Source organism: Mesocricetus auratus, unplaced genomic scaffold (genome assembly GCF_017639785.1).
Source record: "Mesocricetus auratus isolate SY011 unplaced genomic scaffold, BCM_Maur_2.0 Super-Scaffold_100020, whole genome shotgun sequence".
Lineage (NCBI taxonomy): Eukaryota > Metazoa > Chordata > Mammalia > Rodentia > Cricetidae > Mesocricetus > Mesocricetus auratus.
In genome coordinates, this window is record NW_024429201.1 from 11,146,682 (window position 1) to 11,171,860 (window position 25,179).

Sequence of the window (25,179 nt, forward strand, 5' to 3'; positions counted from 1 at the left end):
GTAGCCTTGGCTGTGCTGGAACTTGCTCTGTAGACCATGCTGGCCTGAAACCCACAGAGATCCGCCTGAGTGCTGGGAGTAAAGGCCTGCACGACCACACTGGCTCTTGTAGATTTTGTTCCAAGTAAAAAGTTTTATTTCATTATAGTTTCATATTTATTCTGCTTGCTTGCATTGGTATTCTCTGTGATTCCTGTCGTATGCAGCCTGGGTCTTCTTGGCCTTTATTCTGTTTGTCTGACTACCTTCACTCTGTTGTTCTTTTCCTTTTTGGAGGAGGGGTTAGTGCTGGGATTGAACCTATAGACAGACAGACAGACAGACAGACAGACAGACACACACACACACACACACACACACACACCACACACACACACACACACACGAGTCAAGCACTCCACCACTGAGCTACAGCCCAGTCTTTCTTCCCTTTCTTTCTGATCCCAAGTTCTTGCTGTTTTTTTGGCTTCTATTTCTAAGGAATTACACTTTGTATTGATTTGCTTGTGTTCTTTATGCTTTGCTTCATTTCTGAAATATTTTTCTGTTATTTCTAATGTTTCCTGGTTTGATAACATCATTTCTGAGATTTTTCTATTTGAATGTACATTATTCTTTCATGGATTCCACCTTTTAAAACTGTTTTGGGGTTAGGTTAGAGAGACAGATCAGTTGGTTAAAGTGTCTGTCACACAGACATGATGATCTAAATTCAGCGTGCACACACATGCATGCACGCACGCTAAACAAACTGACTTTCTGTTAGTTTTGAAAGATTAACATTCTCACATTTCATAGCATAACCTGCCTGGCAGGACATCACTGCCTGTAGTGGTAGTCAGTTCTCCTTATTCTCTTAACTCTTATCTCATTTTTTGTGTAATTTTCCTAACCCTTCAGAATGGAGTTAGAATTTAGATTGTAAAATTTAGAATACTCTTCCTAAAATACACGTTCTTTTCTTCTGAAAGACACTTAAAAACACGAAAGCTTTTAACCAGAGACTTCCTGGTTCTGTGCGTGTCCTAAACTTGTATCTGGGTTGTCCTTGTGTCGACTACGCAGCACTGCTCAAGCTGGGTTCTATTCTTCAATGTAAGGCAGGTCAGGGAGCTGACTTATTAGCTCCTGGGAGGGATTATAGGGGCCACACTGAGCTCCTTCCAGTCTCAGGGGGCCTTCAACTCACCTGTAACTGGGGCATACCATGTTCTCTGGGGTCACTGCTGTAATCAGACCAGCCTGCTAAGCTTTCAGATACCCCACTAGCTTGGACTTTTGCTGTCCCAGGAAAACAGCTTTTATTCCCCAAACTTATTTCATACATACATATATAAACTGTAATCCATCAGTACGGACTAACTCTGCTAACTGTTACTGTACCTCACAGGTTACATAATCACTATGTCAAACAGCTGTCTGGACGCTACTATATTTTTCCCTACTGGCACCAATGACCAAAAGAAATCAGCTGTCCTTTGTTCCTTGGATCTGCATCTATTTTATAAACAAGTGCACCACAACTGTGCTTGAACAGGAAACAATATGTTTTGCCTTGAAAAGCTGGGAAAAGAAAATAATTATTGTGCACCATCTTTTAAATTTAACCATGTGCTAAATGGAGAACTGTTCACCACACATTTCTTACATACCATTATTATGGCAAAGATGAGAGTGGAAAGTCCAAGTCTGTCAAACCTATCCTGGCTTATGTTAAAGTGAATGATAACACTTTTCTATGGAACAAAACTCTTAGTGTGAGTGCTGAATTGACCACAGCACAAGAAATTGTTTTCCTTAGGTGTTTTGAAATACATGGTCTAATTATAGACCACATAAAGATGGATTTGTTTCATTCTGTTATAGTGCCAGGGCTTGAGTCCAGGCACTTTGTACATAGTAAGTTAGGGTCTATTACTGAACTACAGCCTCAGCGCACATGAAGAGGTCTGAACCCATCTCCTTTACCGCCTTTCTCCTCCCTTTTCTGCTCTAGACTGAACCCAGATCCTTGTGCATGCATGCTGACAGAGCTGCACCCTTCCCAAACCTTCACACATGGGTATTGTGGTGTGACAGCAAGTTGCAAGTAGGGCAACATGTCCAGTTACAGTGTGGGCAGAGCTGAAACAATTAAACACACATGTGGAGTTGCTTTCAATGCAGATTTTCTCAAATTCTTATGACAAATAAGCGTAGCACAACCATTCCCATGGAATAGCTACGGCAACTGAAAATTTGAAAGGTTAGATAAATTGCACAAGGTCACAGAACTGGTAAGGAAGAAACTCAGTAAAACCGTTGCTTCAAACTTAATTTGCAAAACACATTTCTGTTTTAAATATTTTAGTTCCCATTAGACTTCCTGAAAATAACAACTGTATTTAAAAGAGCACCTAAGACACATCCCAGCACTTAGAAGCCTCCTGCATCAACATAAATTCCTGGTTTATTGATTTAATACGAATATATTTATGTATAGTAGTTTGGAGCATCGATTAATCTGGCAACGTTTTGTATATTTGATTTTCTGTTCTTATTTCAAATAAATAAATGCCAGTTTAACAAATGTTACAATTTACAATCTTTTAACATATTATAAGTGATGTCTGAAAAGACAAGATGTTATTGCATCTCATTTAGATAGAAAAGTGAAGATACAACTTACTATCTTCCTTCAACAGGCTCAATGTCAAGACTGTTAACTCCACTGCAATGGATTCTTTCAACATCTCTGTCTTTGTTTAGTTCCAGTGCCAGGACCCTTCAAAAATTAAAAAGAGAAAAAGAGAAAGCTTAACAATAAGAAAAACTTTAACATAAGCAAATTCCTTATTTCCCTAAGATTATATAGAGTACCACAAATATTGCAAGTCTTTAGTCTCTTGCCGTATTTAAAGGTGTTCAGACTTGTAAATGTAAGCCTCTAAAACAACTTACCATGCAAATATTACATGCAAACCATTGCATGCAAATATTTTGCTGAACTATTACTTTAAATTTCATTTAAAGAATTTAAGTCCTTAAAAAGGTATCTATAGATAAACTTTCAAGAAAAGTTAAATTCTGATAAATTTGACTGAGGACACCCAGTGGACAAACTTTGAATTGCACAACTGAAAAGATTCTCATTCCCCTTAAGACTGTAGAAATGCAAACTAAAATGCAGCAGCTTAAAGGAAGTGCACTCTTTTCTTTGTCTCATTAGTGCCTTGATTGTTTTCTTTAATCTGTCTTTATTCTTCTGAACTCTGCCTTGCGTCCAAACATGAAATATGTGCTATGACAGTAACCAGAGGCCAAATTTGCTGGCTGATGGGCCATGATGGGAGTTCCAGAAATTTGGGCAATCATAGCAAAGATGGAAGTCAGGAGGGACACTCTATAAAACATTTTACAAACTCCAGGGCTCATCCTAGAGTGGAATGTCCACAGATCCAATTCTGAATACCCGGCAAAAGACTCAACCAAGAGCCACTTAGGTCACTGCCTGACCATGCATGCACATGGGAAGACCTAAAGGCTTTGAAACCATAGCTTACAGAGAGAGGTAGGAACCACAGCCTATATCTAATCTGATAGGACACTACTGAAACAAATATATCAACATTCTGCATAAAGAAGGACCCCGCACCCAGTAATGTTCAAATATTTAGGATGCAATTCAAAATTATTTATTCTGCATATGAAGAATCATGGAAATTACAACTTCCATGGGAAAGAACCATCAAGAGAAGCCAAACATGAATGTACGTATGTATGTATGTATGTGTGTGTATATGTATATATATACATATATATACACACATATATATATACTGACCATATATGGTCAGAATAGTGACAGATACATTTAAAGCAGAGTGTTAAATTATGTTCAGATGAACCAAATGAAAGCAGGAAAGTAAAGGGGAACAAAAAGGCTGTGGAACAATTAAAGGGCTCATTATTTTTCTCTTAAATATTTTTAGACTTATTTATTTATTTTATATGTATGAGTATGTTATGTCAGAACATATGTCATGTGGTAGGGAGCAGCTCATGTGGCCTGAGCAGTGAGAGAGGAGCATGACTAGAGAGGGTTGGAGCATATTACTGAGGGAGGGGGGTCAGGTCCATCCTGCAAAAGAAGCCACACCAGGCAAGTTTTTGACCCAGTCTTAGGCAGAAAGCAAAGGTTGGTATTAGAGCTATTTTTTTTTTTGTCATTCTGAGCTCCCAGTTAGTCACTGTGGAGATACCTCCAGGGCCACTAACCCCTAGAGAGTCAATTGATCTCTGGGGGCCAGTGTGTGTGTGGAGCCATTAGGTTGGGGTGGTAAACTCCATGGAGAGGAGAAAACATGCTTGGCTGAACATCTCTGGTCACCAGGGGCTAGCAAAAGTGCTGGGGGATGCCGTGCTAGTGTGCCAGGAGTGATAGCTAGGAAGGCCCCATCAGAATCAGCATGTTTTAGGCCTGGGCAGGCTGATCTACCGGTGATACAGAGTTAGCAGGACTCAGCCCCTGGTTCCTCTAATGCCTTCCTCAATGACTGTGCAGCAGCAGGAGAGGCAGGTAGGTAGGATTTGAGGGCTGGGTCTCTGGGAAAGCCCAGGGTAGTGTCCTCCTCAGACCTAGTCAATCATCACTCTCCAGGTGATGGTTGGTCAAAGTGATGCTGAGGGCTGAAGAGAGGTGCTTGTGTCAGGCAATGTTGATGTACAGCAAAGGCCCACGGAAAATGCCACCCAATCTGTCAAACATGGCACCCAGTGACTGTGGACACTCAGAGGCCTATATATCAAACTCACAGCAGAATGGCACTGCCATTGTGCCAACCACCACCAGGCAGGCCATGCCCCTGGATAGCAGGATGGGAACAGTCCTACTCACACACTTCAGTGAAATGTTCCCATAAGGTATGAACCCAAAGATTCAGTGTGAATTTATCTTCTCCATCCCTTCCACAGGCAATCCAGGATGGGGTGGGCCAGGCTCATGCGCTGCTGCTACTTAGCAACGGTCTTCCTCTGCTGGAAGAGGTGGGGTGTCATGAAGGTTTGGATGCTTGCATGTGCTGGGCACAGTGGGTGGCAGGTGGGTGAGTCTGAACAAATCTGATTGGGAGAAGCACAAAACCTCCTTCACTGACCTGAGTCGGCCTTTCTTTGTTGCTCTTCTGTTGGCTTTGTGTTTAAACAGGGTCTCACTATGTAGTTCTGGCTAGCCTGGAACTCTATTTAGACCAGGCTGGCCTCAGACAGAGATCCACCTCCTCTGCCACCTGAATACTGGGTTTAAAGGCGTGAGTCACTATGTCCAATTCAGTCAACTATCTAAACTGCAACTGAATTGGGATTCAGTTCCAATTGATCCAGATTCATTTTCTCAATAAGTTCACCGCCAGGATGCGTAACTTCCCAGATTAAAAGTAATGGCTACAAATGCTCACATGCTTGCTGTCAACTCAGAGCATCACCTACAAGGACTATGTGCTCATGGTGGAACATCTGCCCAGAGCCACTCCACAAGGCCCCGACCTGTCTTCCCCTGCTTAGGGCCCTTTCTGTTCCGGGCCCACAGTCTAAGACATGAAGCAGTAAAGGCTCATGCTACACCAGTGCTCTCAATACCAGCACAGCCAGCACCATTTTATTAGAAGCACGGAAGACAAGTGGTGGGGGAAAGTGTTCAGGGTCACTAAGATAAAAGCTTCCAGCTTTTGTTATTCTTTGGGAATAACACTTCACAGAGAAATGAAATCCATCTACAGGAAGACTAATCTGGTGGGACCTCTTATTTTTTTCTAATGAAACAAAAATTTGGGTCATGGAATGTTGACAAAGACACTTGGCCTTCCTCAGACCAAGGACATCTAGAAATCAAGACTTAGAATCCCAATTTTCCAGATCCTCTGTGGCTTGCTTACTTAAATTATTATCAGATTAACTACTAAATACGAGGAGAAAAGGAGTGCTGCTGCTTTTTAAAAGTTTTTTTAGCTGATATTAAAAGTGAAGCGAGCACGTTCGATCATTTCCCAGTGTTTCCTTTGCTGAACATATGGAAGAAACTCAAAACTCACACAAACATGCTCTTGTTTTCCCGGAAGTAAAAACCTCTGTGTATGTCTCCAAGAATGCAGAAGTGCGTTAAAAAAGACAACCTTCATCATTTCTGCAAGAATTGATGGAGGAACAGCAGCATCAGACACAAACAACCCAGATCATGTTCAGAACTGATCAAAATGTGCTTTTAAAAAATGGTTGTGGCCGGGCATTGGTGGTACACGCCTTTAACCCCAGCAGGCGGACCTCAGTGAGTTCGAGGCCAGTCTGGTCTACAGAGCGAGTTCCAGGACAGCCTCCAAGCCTCCAAAACAATACAGAGAAACCCTGTCTCGAAAAACCAAGGGTTGGGGGGGGAGGTTGCATGTTAACTCATTTAGTTAATCCCAGCACTCGGGAGGCAGAGACAGGATCTCTGTGATTTCGAGGCCAGCTATTCTACAGAGCGAGTTCCAGGACATCCTCCAAACTACACAGTAACCCTGTCTCGATAAAGCAAAGCAAAGCAAACCAAAAAACAATTTAGGTAACCTCTGGAGCGTATCGTTCTAAATGTAGAACACCAAAATGTAAAAATGAAGACGACCTCACTCCCTGAATGGCCACGCGCTCTCCTGGAGCGACAGCCTGGAGCGACAGTTACCTAACTCCACTCATTTCTACTTTGAACTTCATCAGGCCGACGGCAAGCCACAATAGCCGTGACCTGCAACACCTTCCCATTTTGCTCTACGTGCACGCGCGCGTCTTCCCGTCACCTGCCGACTCCACCTGCGACCCAGGGTCCTGTCACCCTGGCGGCCAGCTCCAGAGTCTCACTCGCCACGCTACGGGGAAAGACAAGGCGTGCCTTACCTCCGTGTGGACTGCGCTCTCCGCAAGCGAAGAGGGTCCTCCAAACCCGACTGTCGAGCGGACAGAAAACTCAACATCTCGGCTCCACACACCAGCTTGAGGCCTGGGTGCCGCCATGACCCAACCTGGACCGGCTCGTAACAACAGGCTCTTTCATTGGCCAATCCGCGAGATGATGTGACCAACGGGGAGAGGCGTTACTGGGAGGGGCGAGAACGCGAACCTGCGCGGTGGGCGGGCCCTCGCGTGGGCGGGGCCTCCGGGCCGGCGCCAGTCTCGTCTTGAGCTGCGCGGCGCTGGCGGCGGCGGCGGCGGCATGGGCTGGTGGCGCGGTGTGCTGCGCTCTGTGTGGAGCTCTCTGTCGAAGGAGGTGAGGGAGCACGTGGGCACGGACCATCTGGGGAACAAGTACTACTACATCCCCAAGTACAAGAACTGGAGAGGTGAGAGCGACGAGCGGCTGTGGGTCCCTGCGCGTCCCGGGCGGGTGGCTGTCGCCGCAATCTGGGCCGGGCCTGGGGTGTCCTGACCTCTGTCCTGCGGTCCCAGGGCCTGGTAGTTGCCTAGATCGCGTCCTCCAAGATCTGCCAGGGTGGTTTGGGGAGGGAGCATTGGGAAAAGCTTTGCATCAGTGCTCAGCGTGGACTCAGCTCCTGGCTGTCATCAGAGTTTACCTCTCCCAGGTCGCTGTGGCTGGGACGCTCGCCCTCCTATTGTCGCCAGAATTGCAGCGACCCAGTATCCAGACACTCCGATCTTTTCCAATTGGCAGTTCCCGTTTGCTTTCTGAGGAGTCTGCGTCCCAAGACCCTGAGCTGGTCGATCTCAGAAACGTGTTCAAAAAGTGGAGCGTGTTGTTTGGGGAGTTAATAGTGCTCGGTTTTAGCCAGGCGGTGGCGGCACATGCCTTTAATCCCAGCACTCCCGAGGGTGAGACAGGCCTATCTCTGAGTTTGAGGCCAGCCTGGTGTACAAAGGGAATTCAAGGACAGCCTGGGCTACACAGAGAAATCCTGTCTCGAAAAACAAAACAAACAAGAAAGAATTGTTCCGTTTTGTTTTTGTTTGCTTTCGACAGTTCGTCACGTAGCGGCTTTCACAATGTCTTCTGTTTTTCTCTATTGCCCCAGTATAGAGACTCAGACGTGGAAGAAGAAAGAAGTTGGGTTAGAACCTCAGCTCTGACTGAGGTAGCTGAGGGACAAGTCATTTATTCTCACCTTGTCTCAGTGGTCTTGGATGAAAGAGACAGTAATAGTGTCATTACTGGGACACTTGAAGACCCATTCAACACCGTTTTCATTCATTTCTCACACTTACTAACAATTGGTTAAATGTTTACATAAAATTGTTTTCCTTAGCTTCTTAAATTTTTTTTATTTTATGCGTACTGCCCTGGTATAAATGCCATAGAGGAGTTAAGGATGGTTGTTTAGCCACCATATGAGAGATGGGATTTGAACCTGGGTCATTTGTTAGAGGAGCAATTACTCTTAACCTCTGAGCCATCTCTACAGACCCTACCTAGCCCTTTTCTATAACTGACTACCTTGGACTCTTTTTTTTAACCCATTGAACGTTTAAACATTGATGCCTCTGCATCAAGTACCCAGACAGCCACTGATCTGATTTCTGTCACGATGGATCGGTTGTTCTGCATTTTCTGAATGTTTATAAGTGAAAACATATAGCAACTCTTCAGATTTCTTTCTGGATTCTTTAATTCGGATAATTATTTTTAAATTCACCGTCCTGTGTACCAAAATTTTAACCCTATGCTAATGTTCCAATGTGTGGAATGTAATGCAGTTTGTTTATCCATTCACTTGTTCACAAATCATTGGATTATTACCAGTTTAAGGTTGTCACAAATTAATTATTAACATCCATGTAGATAAGGCTTTGTAAGGATATAAAGCTTTCAGTTGCCGTTTTAAAAGGTCTACAAGGAGAATGACGGGACCAATCAGTAGATGTGTTTCACTTTATAAGAAACAGTGACACCCCGTGGCACACACCTTTAATCCCAGCACTCTGCCTGCAGGAATAGCCAAATTTCTGAGTCTGAGGCCCTGGTGGCCTACAGAGTGAGTTCCAGAACAGCCAGGGATACACAAGGACCCTGTCTTGAAAAACAAAAACAAGCAAATAAAAAGTGATGACATTGTATATCCCCACCAGGAATGCTGGAGGGCTCCGTTGTTTCTTCGTTTTAGTCATAGCTCAGTTTTTTCTTTAATGTCCGTTTTACTGCTCATACATTGTTCTGTTTTGTTTTGTTTTCAAGGACTAAGGAAATGGGCCCACTGTTTTACAACACTTGTTCAGCAAACATGAGGGTGTGAGTTTGAATCCCCAGCACCTACATAGAAAGCTAGGCATGACTGTATGTAAACCAAGCATGACTTTGTGTGAGCCAGGCATGGTGCTGTATCCATGTCAACCCCAGCATTTCAAGAACACTCAGGCAGCTCTGAGACCTGGGTGGTGGATGGTCAGGCAGCCTAGCCAGTAGGCAAGTTTCCAACTCAGAGATGGTGTCTCAAGGTCATAAGGTGAAGCGTATTAGGAAAATAGCTCTGCCCTTCACATGCATGTATGCAGGCATGCATGCTGGCACACTCAGGTACATGTAATTGCGCACAGCAATCACACTCAGTGCAAACTTTTCAAATTCAAATGCTATAAATTGGTTCACATTTCACATTTTGGCCTCTCCGAGATTCATCTAACCTCTTCGCAATCGGTATATTGGAACAGGTTACTACCTTCAATATCTCCCACATGCTAATCCTTAGTAGGTATCCTTTCAGTTTGTAACCTTGGAACTGACTATTTTGTCTACTATCCTTTTGTCTTTGACAATATTGTACAGAGAGAGTCATAACACATGTAGCTTTTTGAAAATGGCACCTTCTGTTCTTCATAATAACTCTTGTGAAAGTTATTATGTGTTAGTGGGTTTGTTGTTTCTGTTTTTGTAATAATTGCTGACTAATACTCCATGCCAAGGATACACTGTGGTTTGTACATTTATCCATTGAAGGCCATTTGAGCTGCTTCCAGATTTTGGTGCTTATGGATAGAATTATCATAAACATTCACACATGGCTTTTGCATAGATAATGTCTCCTTAATAGAGTGAGGCTTAATATCACAATCTATTTGAGTTAAAATTGAATTCCTTTTACTTGGTTCTTTTTCTTTTATCACTTGTAGTTTTCAGCATAGTGAGGTTTTATTTAGAAGTTTATTGTGTTTGATATTATGAAGGGCACTTTTTTGTTGTTTTTGTTTTCTTCTTTGATATAGCCTCCTTATGTAGTTCTGACTGACCTGGAACTCACTGTGTAAACCAGCCTGGCCATGAACTTAAAGAGATCCACCTGCCTTTGCTTTTCTAGTGCTGGGATTTTTATTACTTTCACGTATTTGTGTGTGTGTGTGTTCCTATGCACATGTATCTGTGTGTGGAAGCCAGAGATCAATGTCAGTGTCTTTTTAAGTCACAGTCTATCTTGCTTGTTGAAGCATGGTCTCTTGAACCCAGAGCTCACTGGTTGAGCTGGATTGGCTGGCCAGCATGCCCTAGGAATCTTCCTTTCTCTGCCTTATCAGCACTAAGATTTCAGGAACATGCTGCAGAACTAGCTTTTTACACGGGTGCTGGGGATTTGAACTCAGGTCCTCACACTTGTACAGTAAGCATGGTACCTCAGAACCATGGTAACCCTAACCCATTTTTAAAAAATACCCTTTATAGTCTTGGTGGTAGTGGTGGATGCATTTAGTCCCTGCACTTGCAGGCAGAGGCAGGTGGGTCTCTGTAAATTCAAGACCAACCTGGTCTACAAGAGCTAGTTGCCCAGCACTCGGGAGGCAGAGGCAGGCGGATCTCTGTGAGTTTGAGGCTGGGCTGGACCAATAGCCTCCAAAACAATACAGAGAAACCCTGTCTCATAAAAACCAAAAAAAAAAAAAAAAAAAAAAAGAGCTAATTGCAGGACAGCCTCCAAAGCTACACAGAGAAACCCAGTCTCAAAATCATGCCCCCCCCCCAAAAAAATTCCCTTTGTAAGCTTCATAGTTCCTGGCTGTTCACTGTTAGCTCAAAGGTTCTTTTAGTGAGTGGATCTTGAAATTGTTTTCTTGCATAAGCTGAAATATAGTGATTGACACTTTAACATTAATATTTACATGTCATTTATTTTGTTTATGTGTGTGGTATGCCCGTGCCACAGTGCACTTGTGGATGTCAGAAGACAGCTTGCCATAGTCGGTTCTTGCCCTCCATTCTGGGTTTTGGGTTTCAAACTCAGGTCATCAGGCTCAGAAGCAAGCACCTTTGCTTGTGGAATCCCCTAACTAGCCCAGGACTTTGCTTTTAGATCTGTTTTAGGCTTACAGAAAAGCTGAGTGGAAGCTACTATCATTGTTTCTTTCTTCCTCCCTCACACTCTGTGCCACTGCCACACCTGCACTGGTGTGTCCACGCCTGCACTGTGTGTCCACACCTGCACTGTGTGCTCACACCTGCACTGTGTGTCCACGCCTGCACTGGTGTGTCCACGCCTGCACTGGTGTGTCCACGCCTGCACTGTGTGTCCACACCTGCACTGTGTGTCCACACCTGCACTGTGTGCTCACACATGCACTGTGTGTCCACGCCTGCACTGTGTGCTCACACATGCACTGTGTGTCCACACCTGTACTGGTGTGTTCACGCCTGCACTGTGTGTTCACGCCTGCACTGTGTGTCCACGCCTGCACTGTGTGCTCACACCTGCACTGTGTGTCCACGCCTGCACTGTGTGTCCACACCTGCACTGTGTGCTCACACCTGCACTGTGTGTCCACGCCTGCACTGTGTGTCCACACCTGCACTGTGTGTCCACGCCTGCACTGTGTGCTCACACATGCACTGTGTGTCCACACCTGTACTGGTGTGCTCACGCCTGCACTGTGTGTTCACGCCTGCACTGTGTGTCCACGCCTGCACTGTGTGCTCACACATGCACTGTGTGTCCACACCTGTACTGGTGTGTCCACGCCTGCACTGTGTGTCCACGCCTGCACTGTGTGCTCACACATGCACTGTGTGTCCACGCCTGCACTGTGTGCTCACGCCTGCACTGTGTGTCCACGCCTGCACTGTGTGCTCACGCCTGCACTGTGTGTCCACGCCTGCACTGTGTGTCCATGCCTGCACTGTGTGCTCACGCCTGCACTGTGTGTCCACGCCTGCACTGTGTGCTCACGCCTGCACTGTGTGTTCACGCCTGCACTGTGTGCTCACGCCTGCACTGTGTGTCCACGCCTGCACTGTGTGTCCATGCCTGCACTGTGTGTTCACGCCTGCACTGTGTGCTCACACATGTACTGTGTGTCCACACCTGTACTGGTGTGCTCACGCCTGCACTGTGTGTTCATGCCTGCACTGTGTGTCCACGCCTGCACTGTGTGTCCACGCCTGCACTGTGTGTCCACGCCTGCACTGTGTGTCCACGCCTGCACTGTGTGCTCACACCTGCACTGTGTGTCCACGCCTGCACTGTGTGTCCACGCCTGCACTGTGTGTTCACGCCTGCACTGTGTGTTCACGCCTGCACTGTGTGCTCACACCTGCACTGTGTGCTCACACCTGCACTGTGTGCTCACACCTGCACTGTGTGTCCACGCCTGCACTGTGTGTCCACGCCTGCACTGTGTGTCCACGCCTGCACTGTGTGTTCACGCCTGCACTGTGTGCTCACGCCTGCACTGTGTGTTCACGCCTGCACTGTGTGCTCACGCCTGCACTGTGTGCTCACACCTGCACCGTGTGCTCACACCTGCACTGGTGTGTTCCCCATTTTCTCCCTCCCCCTTAACCTCGAGTGATCACTTAGTTTTTGATGTCTTTGTAGTTTTACCTTTTCCAAAGTGCCACAGAGTTGTAATTATATAGTATATAACCCTTTTACATTGGCTTTTCACTTAATACGCATTTAATATGTTTCCTTTTTGTGTGTATGGTATAATGGTTCTATTCCTTCCTGTCTTTCTGTTGATTATATGTTGAAATATATTGAATGACTTTTTGAAAATTAGTAGACTTTATTTTTATGTATTTCTTTAAAAGCTTTGGTAATTTTTTTTTAGATTTTATTTATTTCTATTTTATGTGTGGGTGTTTTGCCTGTTTGTATGTCCATGCACGATGTACATGAAATGGCTGAGGTCAAATGAGGGCTTCAGGTCCTCTGGAGCTGAAGTTATGAGCTGCCGTGTGGGTGCTGAGAACTGAACCCCAGTCCTCTGGAAGAACAGTCAATGCTATCAGAGCTGTCCTGGGGTGGTGTTAGAGGCGGTTGTTACAGGGCGCTGATCTAAGTGAAGCTTCAGACCTACTGATGGAACTTAGGTCTATATTCTAGCGTAGCTATAAGCCTTCTTTATATGTAAACTGAATAGGATTTGGGGAGTAATGAGTTAAACATGAATCAATGGTGTTATTCACTCTCATGTTTTAACACAAATTAGAAGTACATTTTCTTCCATTTCATTCATAACCTCCAGTCTTTTCTCTGTCATTTTCATGAGCTTAAATTAACACAACTTAATCATTCTTTCATTGACTGCTAGGTAATATTACCCCAACTAGGTAATAGTCTCATTTTAAACATGGGATTATCGTTTCGTTTCTCCATATTTAGCTGACCTTCTTGTGTCTCTGGGTATGGAGTGGGTACTGAAAAGACAGTATTAAATGAATTATCTTTTGGTCCAGAATTGTAAAAGTCAAAGCAAAACAAGCTACATAGATGGATGAAGTAGCTCAAAGATTATTAGAGTAGGTAATTAAGATACAACTCAGAATAAATGTTGTTAGCAGAAAGAATAGTATAGCCACCCTCTAGTGTGAATCAGGTCTGGACCTGCCCTTCAGACCTTCTACACTGAGTTATTACATCATCAAACTTCTGTGTGGATACTTACTCTTACAGTTTCCATTTGGAATCATTATCTTAATTATTCAAAGCCTGCATCATCCACTATTGTGTGTATAGTAAAGATGCATTGATTTAGAGGATTTCACCTCAGCCTATTGGCATGGATTATTTTATATTTTTGTTTGTGAGCCTAGCATTTAATGGCTAAGCCATCTCTCCAGCCCGGCATGGATTATTTTAATGGGTTACCATTAGTAGAAGCAGTTACGAAGAATCTGGAAAAGTAAAACAATTAGAATTGAAAGTCTAGTTTCTTTTTTTTAGTAAGTAATTGGAAGGTGGTAATGCAGTTCTCTGGAATGTGGTACTTGACTCGTCAGTGTTTGGTGCTAATGAAAATGTTTCAGTTTTTCCAGCAGATGGCAGCATTGTTCCAAAAATCAAGGTAGACAGTTTCTTTTTTTTTTTTTTCTTTAAACTGATTTGAAGGAATGATTGCCTTCCACACACATCCAGGCAGGATGAGACTATTTAATTACCTAAACAACAACAGCAAGAAAACATAATGGACATAGAAGGAAAACAGAAATACACAGGCTGGACTGAGAGCAATGGGTAATACAGCCGTAACAAATAGTTTGCTGTCAGTAGTTTTCCTTTAAACTACTTTTTAAAAAATCATTTCCCGAATTCTTTCAGTTGTGTATGAAGTTCATACACTTAAATACTAATTGTGTTTTGGCAAAGGGGGAAGACCTGCTGTTCGCCCTGTGGCTTTAAAATGAGATTCAGCAACTGAATCCTAATCTTGATTTTTCTACCAGGGGAGTGTGGGATCTTTGGGCTGAAATGGAAACTAATTATGGGTGGTAGACAAACCGTGTTGTGTCTATTTTTAAATGAGGCCAGAGTATTTCCTGGAAATGAGTTGCTAGTTCTCTTTATCTTTCATGGCTTCATAATTGCTTCATGTCAGGACATTAGGTCAATTCAGTAATAGTGACAGTGGTGCCTAGTGAGCGCTAGACACACTTCCTGGCATTTGTCAGGAGACACTGCATTTGTGAGGAAACTACAGGAACTAAGACAAATTGCTTCCCTAAAGCCACTCAGTTGTTTCGTGTTCATCCAGAGCTCAGTTTCTCGAGCATTTTAGACCAGATAGATGTAGTTTTCTTCATCTAACTCCCAAAAGGCTGCTCCAGCCAGTTTTTTCAATTCTAACCATTTTTCTAAATCCACTTTTACAAAGTGGTGTGGGGAATATATACATTTAAAAATAAACCATGAATTTATTTTATTTTTTTAGTAGCTTGAATCATTTCAGTCAGGCTGCTTTTTTTTAACCTTGCATTCCAGATGGCTAATGGCTCCATCTTGTGGTCCAAATGACAAATTGCACCCTTTGCCTAAAATGCTGATTAAGGAGTTTTTCCAACGTAGCTGAATGCTTCGCATAGAATTGTTTATATTGTTTTATATATTAAGACATGAGTCTAATTAAACATACATTAGTTGCATCTGGTCTCCCTAGGGCTTTGTTCTGAAAACCACTGCCCCCTTTCCTCAGTGTTGGTTCTACCTTAAAGTCCAGAAGCCATTTTTATAGTGAACTGCCTATGAGTAAATACAAGTCTTAAATACATGAATGTAAGCTGCTTATGAATATACATATTCAATAACATATATATATATATGAGGAGTTTTATGACATGAGAAAGGGAGAGGTTTGTGGTGAAAAGTGAAGTGTAAAATCTTCAGGAAAATAACAGCCTCATTACAACTGTAAGATGATTGCTTAAATTAAGAATGAATTAAGTGTTTGTCTGTCCACCATCAGCTGTATTTTGTTTCTTTTGCAAAAAGTGTATGTAGCTATGCTGTTCAAGGTTATGTCAACATATATGTGCATACCGTGTCTAATTAACAAATCATTTGACATCTTTTTGAAAAGATAGTTCAGAGATTCTATTTTTTAGTTTAGTATAACTTTTACATTAATTCCTTTGAAAATTTCATATGTGAATATTGTCTTTACATCCTGCCCCTCCTTTTCCCCTTCCCTCTCCTCCCTGTCATCCTCCTACTTCTCAAATTCATGCCTCTTATTCTATATTTTTGTAACACACACACACACAACTGGCTGAGTTTATTTAGTGTTGCTCATGTGAATATGTATTTAGGGCAGACCATTTGGAATTGGACCACTTTTTCAAATCTTGTTCTTTGAGAATTGCATGCATGTACACATGAAACATGATGATATGGTGACACCCCTTATTTCCATCCTCCCTCTCTCCTCGGATTCCTGAAACTCTTTTTTAGTTAGCATATAAAGTAATGGCCGTTGTGGCTTTCCATGCCTTGTTCTGGCTGCTGCATTCACCTCCGACCCTCTGTACCCTCTCTTGGCTCCCCTGTTGAGTATACTCTGTTACCCTCTGCCCCTTCTCGTGGTGCTCTTTCTTGTTTTATGATCTGTACCCACACTCACACATGCATGCATAAAAATGAAAATCTAGGATTCCCTATGAGAATGTACATGGTATTTGCCTTCTGAGTCTGTGTTACTTTACCTAACACAATAACTTCCAGTTCATCCTTTTCCTGCAGATTTTATGATTTTGTTTCTCTTTATAGTTGAATAAAATTCCATTGAACAAATATACCACATTATTTTTATTCGTTCATGTGTTGAGGATATCTAAACTGGCCATTTCCTGCCGATTGTGAACACGCAGCAATAAATACAGATGTGCACATGCCTGCCCGGAAGGACTTAGAATGTTTGGGGACATGCTCAGAAAATGCCCCCCATGTGTGTTTAATAGTACTGATTTATTTTATCATTTTAAGATTTATTTATTGTATGTATATGAGTCTTTTATCTGTATATATGTCTGCACCACATGTGTGCAGTGTTTGAGGAGGCCAGAAGAGGGCGTCAGATTCCCTGGAACTGAAGTTAAAGACAGGTGTGAGCTGCCATGTGGGTGTTTGAATTGAACCCAGGTCCTCTGGAAGAGCAGCTGGTGCTCTTAACTGCGGGGCCTTCTCTCCAGCACAGAACTGTGGGAATTCATTTGTTTTTTTTTTTTTTGTCTATATACTCTTTTGACAAAGTTATGATAATATAATATGACATCCTTAAGTCATATGTGTCTCTTTTCATGAGATTAGGAAGTGTTTCTCTTTTTTTTTTTTGCGAAATTTGAGGGAGTTACCATTTCTTCTAAACACTTATAATAATCTTTACTATATTCATTATTGTTTGAATTATTTCTCATATTCCTATCCTGCTGCACTATCTTGATCATGTTCTTAATTAAAATTCGATAGTGTTCTTGTAGTTATATATTACTTTTAGATTTTGTGAAACTTTCTTGTAGGTAGCATGATTTAGTATGTGTTTACATTGTAGAATGCCTACATAAAGGAAACATGTATATTGACTCATATAATAATAATAACTATTATTATTATTATTATTTGAGACAGGGTTTCTCTGTAGCTTTGGAGTCTGTCCTGGAACTTGCTCTATAGTCCAGGCTGGCCTCAAAGTCACAGAGATCTACCTGCCTCTGCTTCTCAAGTGCCTGGATTAAAGGCATGAGCCACCAACGCCTGCTTATTACTTCTTGCTTAAAGTGAGACGTCCTCACATCCCATAGTAAATGTCAGGTTTCTAATATGTGGCTTGATTTTAGGCACAGTCACCAAGCTATGTAGTAGAGAACTTTTATCTATCATGTCAACCCCAGCTCCCAGCATAACTCAGCAGCAGCTCCTGAAAAGCAGCATTATTTTATGTGTCTTTGAGTTAATCACTTTATATTTTACATATATGTGAGACTATTGTATTTGTCTTTCTTTGCCTAACTTACTTTTCTGAACATATTCTTTGTGGTTGTTTGAATGGGAGGCCCGCAGAGACTCATGTGTTTGAATGCTTTGTCATTGGGAGTGGCAATATTAGGAGGTATGGCCTTGTTGGAGGAAGTGTGTGACTGTGTGGGCGGGTCTTGAGGGCTCATGTATGCCTAGGGTGAACAGTTCACTTCCTGTTGCCTGCAGATGAAGATTTTGAGCTCTCAGCTCCTTCTCCAGCACATGTATGTCTGCCTGAATGCCACCATGCTTCTCAACGTGACTACAATGGACTAAACCTCCGAAACTGTAATCCAGCTCCAGTGAAATGTTTTCTTTATAAGAGTTTCTGTAGTCATGGAGTCTCTTCACAGCAATAGAAACCCTAAGACATTCTTCAAATCTATCTTCTGACTGGTTGCACTCCCTGATAAGCCTATTCAAATAGCACACCAACTGGGGACCGAGTTTTCAGAGGCTGTGGGGACATTCTCATTAAAACCACCACCACATAATATCCTTTAAGATTGTTCCTGATGTCACAAACCATAGAATTCATGACTCCCTTTAGAAAGACTGAACAATATTACATTATGTATAGGTGCCATATTTTTTTATTCGCTATCTGTTAAAGATGGGCTTCTATGTTGAATAATATTGTGTAGCATAGGAGTGCGGGTGTATTAGTCAGTGTGGTTGCACTATAACAAAGTACATGACACAGGTTTATTTCAGCTTGTGGTTCTAGATTGGACAGCAGCCTCATTAGATTGGCCTTCTCCTGATGGAAGTTCTTCATGGGAGGAGAGTACCTCAGACCTAGCAATCACATCTTAAGGTAGAGAGGTGTGGGATATACCAACAGTGGTCTCTATCAAAGACACTTTCTTGTGTGTGTGTGTGTGTGTGTGTGTGTGTGTGTGTGTGTGTGTGTGTGTTGTTGTTGTTGGGAGGTGACAGTTTGTGTTTCCCCTATTATCTGTTTACGGATCATTCTGAGCATTTTTTTTTTAAAGGCAGCTGCAGGAGGAGCAAGACTGGTGAGGACAGACCACATGTTCTGTCTTAGGTTACTTTTGAGATTTTGATTGAACATCTAAGGAGAGATATCCCGAAAATCGTATAAAAGAGCCTGGAATTCAGTAGTCTGATGGAGATAGAGATCTGGGAGTTACTGCAAGGACAAGAGCAGATGGTTAAATTCAGTTGTAAATGTGGCTTGAGAGTGTTCTAGTTGTCGCTTTGAGTTGTGGCGAGTACGTTTGAAGATGATGGAAGGCTCGCTTGCTCTAAACGGACTCTGAACAGACATCTACTCTCTTCCAATAGGGCACTAGTGACAGAACCAAGATGTGACCCTGTCCTAGCCCAGCTTGAGGAATCAGCTGGTTTAACTGGGGTTACTTACAAACGCAGGGTTGACTTAGGGGCACCTAAGCTACTCAAGTCTCTCCCCAGCACCCACATAAGCACTTATATGCCTATTATTTTAATTAATCCCATTAATTAAAGAAATATAGCCATGTCAAGTCTGGAGCATTTTACAACAAAACTAATAGTAAAGGGATCTGCTTCTAAGTAAATAAAAATGCTAATTGTTTTAAGTGAGCATTTAAGATCTTTTTAAAGATGACATCATGAAGTATAAAAGTTTTATTAAATTAATTTTTCTTGTTTTAGTATAATTTTGTATTTACTGTAATTCTTGTTTTGTTGTTGTTTCCTTTTGGTTTCTTAAGATAGGGTCTCATTGCATAACCCACGCTGGCCTGGAGCTCCTGAGGTAGTCTTCCTGCCTCTCTCCTGAGCGGTGGGTTTACACCACACTCAGCTACTTACTTTAATTCAAATGCAATGGACTTGATTAGACTGTATACGATTGCTTTAACTTCTTTTAATTTAAAATCAAGGCCTCTCTGGGCATGTGCGTATGCTTCTGTTCATTCTTTTTTTTTTTTTTTTTTTTTTTTTGGTTTTACGAGACAGGGTTTCTCTGTGTTGTTTTGGAGGCTGTCGGTCCAGCCTGGCCTCGAACTCATTCATTTCTTTAAAATAAAGGTTTCTTTCAGACCCTCCTGAAATGAAGTTTTTATATTATTTCTGTTGTCAGCACCTCAAGTGGTGCTAGTGTATAGCAGGTGTTTAGTTAATGCTGATTAACACTGAGGAGATGGACCTGGGAGGTAGACTTGGGCTCATCCTGCCTCATTACCTTTCTGGCAGGGTTTCCAAGGCCCTCTTTCAAAGCGGAACACAGAGGAAAGCAGTCCCTTTGAGGGTATGTAAGCCCTAGAGGTGATGTCCCTGTAAACCTAAAGGATTTCCTTGGCAGTTTACCTTGTACATTTGGCTTTCCCTTTGTTCGGAGTCCTAGTAGCCTGTCCTTGACTGAATTTCATAGATTCAGTCACTGTATGTCCTTGTCGAGTGTCCGGCCTCTCTCCAGCCTACTGAAATAGTCCTTTTCATAATAACCTCCTCGTGGGCAATCCACATGTACATTAAAGTCAGGGAAGCAGTGCTTCAAAGGCCTGATCTCCCTGTAAATGTCACTTATTGTGAATTGTAAATAAACGCATGAATGCTGTTCACTGTTGAGAAGAGTGGGAAGTTAGGAACTTGGTAGAATTATAATCTTAGTGACTAGGTGATTAATAAGAATAAAAAAGGGAAAAAGAATAATTTTCCTTACTAGTGTACTAGAAAGCTTAAAAAGAAATAATTTGTATTTGTTCCTATGCTTATTCTTCCTTAAAATGATCTGAAAATTAGTCTCCAGGAAGGTTCAAAAACATCTTTGGGGTCTGGCTAGATGGCTGATGACCTAGTTTTGGTACCGAGAGCCCATGGAGTCGAAGGAGAAAGAAGACTCCCACACGTTGTCCTCAGACCTCACAAGTGTGCTATGATGCACATGTGTGTACACACAGACACACACAGAAGAATAAATGTAATTTACAATTTTTTTAAATGTTTGGATTTTATCCCCTCTCTTCCATTAGCCCATTTCTGTGTACTAGTTCCTCAATTCCTAATCCTGGAGGACATAAGTGGCGTGGAATATATGCATTCACCCAACTTGCAATAAAGCCTTTCCAACGAAGACGTAAATATAAGAAAGCCTGTTTCACGTGGGCCGGATGGGAGTGGCGTGAACACGCTAGAGACAGCTATGGGTGCCCGCGCTCCTTGGTAGGCTCCTTCTTGGTACATCGCTCTAAGTTTAGTGACTTGCATAAGGAGGTATCCACTTCCTGAAATAGAAACGTGCGCCTCTTTTGGATTGCCATTCCTTCTCTTACTATCTTTCTCCTTCTAGCAATGGTGACTTGAAGAGAAAGAGATTAGTGATTCTATTGCAGGGCCACAGAAGCTTATGTTGGAGTGCCTGAAACTGGTTTGTGAGACCCTAAAGGACTTCTTTTTTCTTCATGTCAGTGCCAGGAAGAGGGTGCTGAGAATCAGTGTCAGCTCAGAATATGGGCCCTGTGCAAGGTGTAACTCAGGTTATGGGTGTGGTTGCTGTCTGGAAAGCATGTAGCCGAGCTGATGGAAAGTCCTCGATCTCAGTAATATTTCTGATCTAGACCCTTAAACATTTGCACACTTTCACAATTTAACTAAATAACCACAGAATAGAACTGAAAGTTCAAGACATTTTACTACAACGATGCCAGGACTGTTGGTGGAGAAAGAATATACTTAGACAAGTGGTACTGATTCTCCACTTTAAAAGAGTAAAATTGTAGCTGGGCGGTGGTGGAACATGCCTTTAGTTCCAGCACTTGGGAGACAGAGCTAGTTCCAGGATACCCTCCAAAGCCACAGAGAAACCCTGTCTCAGAAACCCCCCCAATAGTAAAATTTATGTTATGTGGATTTTATCTCAATTAAAACTCATAAATCAACCTGAAATTCCTGCTGCATGGGATCCAGTATTCCCTTCTGCCCTCCAAGGACACTGCACTCAACACACAAACCCACACACAAACAGACTTACATGCACATAAAAATAAACTTTATGAGTACAAGTTCTAGCAATGTGGCGTGGCCATCTAAACCAATAAAGTCAGGAATACATGGGTTTGGCAGTGAATTAAAAGTATTCTAAAGAATACTCACTAATGAGATTTGTATAATGAATAATTGTAGATACTAGATTAAGCCTAAAAACTGGTAAATTTCAATCCTGGGCACATCCAAAAGTGAGCAATTAAGTCGTATTAACACAGATGAATAATGCTGTTCATATTAGTATTGCTAAAGTACTGTGTATTTTGGAAAATTATGCCGTGGAATATCTTTTTCTGGACCTGTTTAGCCAAAGTTCTTTAAAAATTAAATATTCTGGAGCTGGAAAGATGGCTCACCAGTTAAGAATACTGGCATCTGTGTAGTGACCCACAACCAGCTAGAACTCCAGTTCCAGGCCATCTGACCCTTCTGCTGGCCTCTGCTGGCACCAGGCATACATCTAGAACATAGCATTCAATCAAAGTATCCATATACACAGAAAATTGAAATATAAATTTAATGTCTTAATAATATATTTTGCTTTGTTGTAAGCTTTTGCCTTTTATAATAGAAAAGCTGATAATGTTTACAATTCTAGAAGAATTTTCTTTTTGGTCTGGAATTCACATAATGGTTTTTGACTAAATAAAAATGTTAGAGGACAGTATAGTTATAATTGCTTCCTAGGATATATAATACAGTGTTTAAAAGGATCAGTGCTTATCAGTGTTAGCATTAAAAGTTTGCAAATCTTCACAAAACTGCGCAAGCTAAGTCCCTTTGCAGTGGGTGTGTGTATATTTAATGACAATTCTGTACTACATGGTTCCACTAGCAAATGGCACTTGGGCATTTTGCTGTCACTTTAGAGATGTTACGTGGAGAGAGGTAAGCTCAGCCCCTTGGCTGTCTCATTTGCCTCCAAGCACTAATTATTCAGCCCATTCTAAGTGCTGTGCTAATGCTTCACTTGAAAATTATCTCATTTATTTTGGACATTAATAAATGTTGGTAGAAAATCATACAGATATTAAAGTAAAATCTTAGCTATGTTTCTGAGTTGAACTTATGGTGCAGCAAGATGGCTTAACTAGGAAAGGTACTTTCTGCTAGCCTGATGACCCAGGCCTGGGTTTGATCCCTGTGACCCACACTGTAGAAAGAGAACCAGCTACTACAAGTTATCCTCTGATGTCTATCCACATGCCATGGCATGACACAAAAGAATATGTGCGTTCTCATAAAGATAAATTTAATTACAAAAGCCAATCTTACTGAAATGAAAATACAGTGCTTCCTTGGAGATGACCCTTTTGACCCTCATTGGACTCCAGTATCCTCATCTTGTCAATTGCAACTTTTCACTTGGCTCTTTGATCCATCAGCTTCCCCTAGCATCCCAGGACCAATGGCTGCCAGAAGGAGCATCTAGCATACATAGAAGTTTGTGGGATAGTGTGCTTAGGTCATGTATCAGTAAGATGTCGGGTAATGTTAACATAAGTCTGATTGCAACCAGCAAGGGAGGTGCTACAAGTTGAGACTGAGGAATAGAAACAGCACAGCTCACAGCTTGGGATTAAACAGCTTTGGGGTGAGGCAGAGCTACAAAGTCTGACTTCTGGTCCACTTCTTTCTCTTGTTCTTCTGTGCATCGTTACCGCGTCACACTATGGCCTTTCCTAAAGACAGACTCTCCTTGGGCATCCAGCCACCGCATGCTACTATTCTAAAGGTTCTATTCTTATTTTCCTTCCTTGGCAGAAACACCCCAGGGGAAGAAGCCAACAGGGGCTCCCCATTCCCAATTACTTTCTAACTATTTCTCCTATCCCATATCCTGAGCTATTCCCCTCAAGGCTTTTCTCTCTCTAACAAGTCCAGATGGGCCCACCCTCCTTATACTTCTGCTTTTACTTTATATTTGTCTTCCTATGTATTTAATGAGCTCATCCTACTCCACAGTTGCCTGTGTTTAAACATGATTGCAAAAATGCAAAGAAGGATTTGCAACAGTTCCCTGTGCAACTTTTACTTCGAAAATAAATACTGCTTATAAATACCATTGTGGAGCTTGTGAATCAGCATTCCAGACTTGTAATTGTGCCCATGTGCTGTCTGCTTTCCATTAATATCTGGTGGCGTTGCCCTGAACATATTTTTCTCACCTGTGTTGTTCTGACAGTCTGGGAGGCAGACTATTGGTCTCAAGGTAGTGAATCTTTATTAAATATAGTTAGGTTAGAAGCTATGTGTGATAAATATTCCATCTCTGTAGATATTAAAGCTTATTACATTGTGATGAATGTTTTAATAAATAAAAAGAAGTCAGACTTTCTGTTACCATTGTAAAGCCTTATATTAGAGGCATTTTCCCCTCTGTGTTTTCTCTTTTAGATACTAACCTCAGGACTTAGCATCTCAGGTGTCATTTAGAGCCCCTGGTCAGACCTTCCTGTAATGTCACCCTTTGTGACAGGACCATCACTGGTCCAGTGCCAGCTCAGGTTATCTCTGAAAATGAAAGAAAATGGCAAACCCTGCTTGTTTTGTTTGCCCTCAAACACTGGTATTCTGTGTTCTCTCCGGCTGGATTAAGACCGGGAGGAACCGGTGATGGGAAGCCGGAGTGGATGTGTAGGATCATGGGAGCTCCAGCAGTGGACCAGCTCTGGCAGTGGGCAGGATGAGCTAGGGGAGGACCAGAGCAGTGCCACAGATGTCCCTTTTCCAGCTCCTCTCTTCAGTTCATTCTCACAGGATCGCTTAACGTTAAGTCGCCACAGTTTTCATTCCCTGCTCTTCACGTCCTTTCTAGTCCTTTCTTAAGATCAGGAGTGTGGCCTTGTTTATTATTCAACTCATCTGTTGGGTTAGGGGAGGAGGACATTCGCTTCTAGTCCTTTAGCTCCTAAGAATATTGCTTCATATTCATTCTGATTTAAGATTCTTAAAATGGGGTTTTGTGTTTCAAAATCTATCACAGTTTAATCATTGCAGAGGTTGAAGGGCGTTGGAAAAAGTATAATTTATGGTTCCTTTTTCCTCTCAGCATGAATAACTTCAAATTCAGTGAAGTGTTGCTTTGGTTTTTCTTACCCAAATGGTACACTTCTCTGACTCACTCCAATAGTTGCCTATTTTTCCTTTCAGAAATGTCTGTTCTCTCACCAGGACACTAAAACACTGTGCAGATGTACAGTTGGATACAATGATGCCAATATAATATATGCACTGTTCAATAATTTATTTTGTATCTGGAGTGATGCATCTGTTTCCTTCTTGTGGGAGGGGGTTTGAGCTTCATTTTCAATGTCATTTTAGGTACTGGTCCAATTCTTACATCCAGTTAACCAAAAATGAAAATTTCCATCTGTTCAATTGCCATTCAGAGGAATGTTTTATCTCTGAAGCACATTATGACAACTAAAATTGACAGCATAATCAGTCAGAGTTTTTT

At 42.2% G+C, this 25,179-nt stretch overlaps 2 protein-coding genes across 3 annotated transcripts in view; one reads left to right on the forward strand and one right to left on the reverse strand.

The window, feature by feature from the left end:
* Positions 1-7,060, reverse strand: part of Ercc8 (ERCC excision repair 8, CSA ubiquitin ligase complex subunit) — a 37,520-nt gene extending 30,460 nt beyond the window's left edge. Inside the window, exons 1-2 of one of the 2 annotated variants that reach the window (XM_005065561.4) lie at positions 6,907-7,060; positions 2,669-2,764 (exon numbers count right to left, since the gene is read on the reverse strand). In XM_005065561.4, the coding sequence (XP_005065618.1) occupies positions 2,669-2,764; positions 6,907-6,983 (173 nt within the window). In that variant the 5' untranslated portion in view covers positions 6,984-7,060. The remainder of the gene's footprint in view (positions 1-2,668; positions 2,765-6,906) is intronic. The other variant, XM_040729132.1, reaches the window with a different exon arrangement.
* A 93-nt stretch (positions 7,061-7,153) lies between these two features.
* Ndufaf2 (NADH:ubiquinone oxidoreductase complex assembly factor 2) overlaps positions 7,154-25,179 on the forward strand; it is a 106,215-nt gene continuing 88,189 nt past the window's right edge. Inside the window, exon 1 of the mRNA XM_040729134.1 lies at positions 7,154-7,349. Within this exon, the coding sequence (XP_040585068.1) occupies positions 7,223-7,349 (127 nt within the window). The 5' untranslated portion in view covers positions 7,154-7,222. The remainder of the gene's footprint in view (positions 7,350-25,179) is intronic.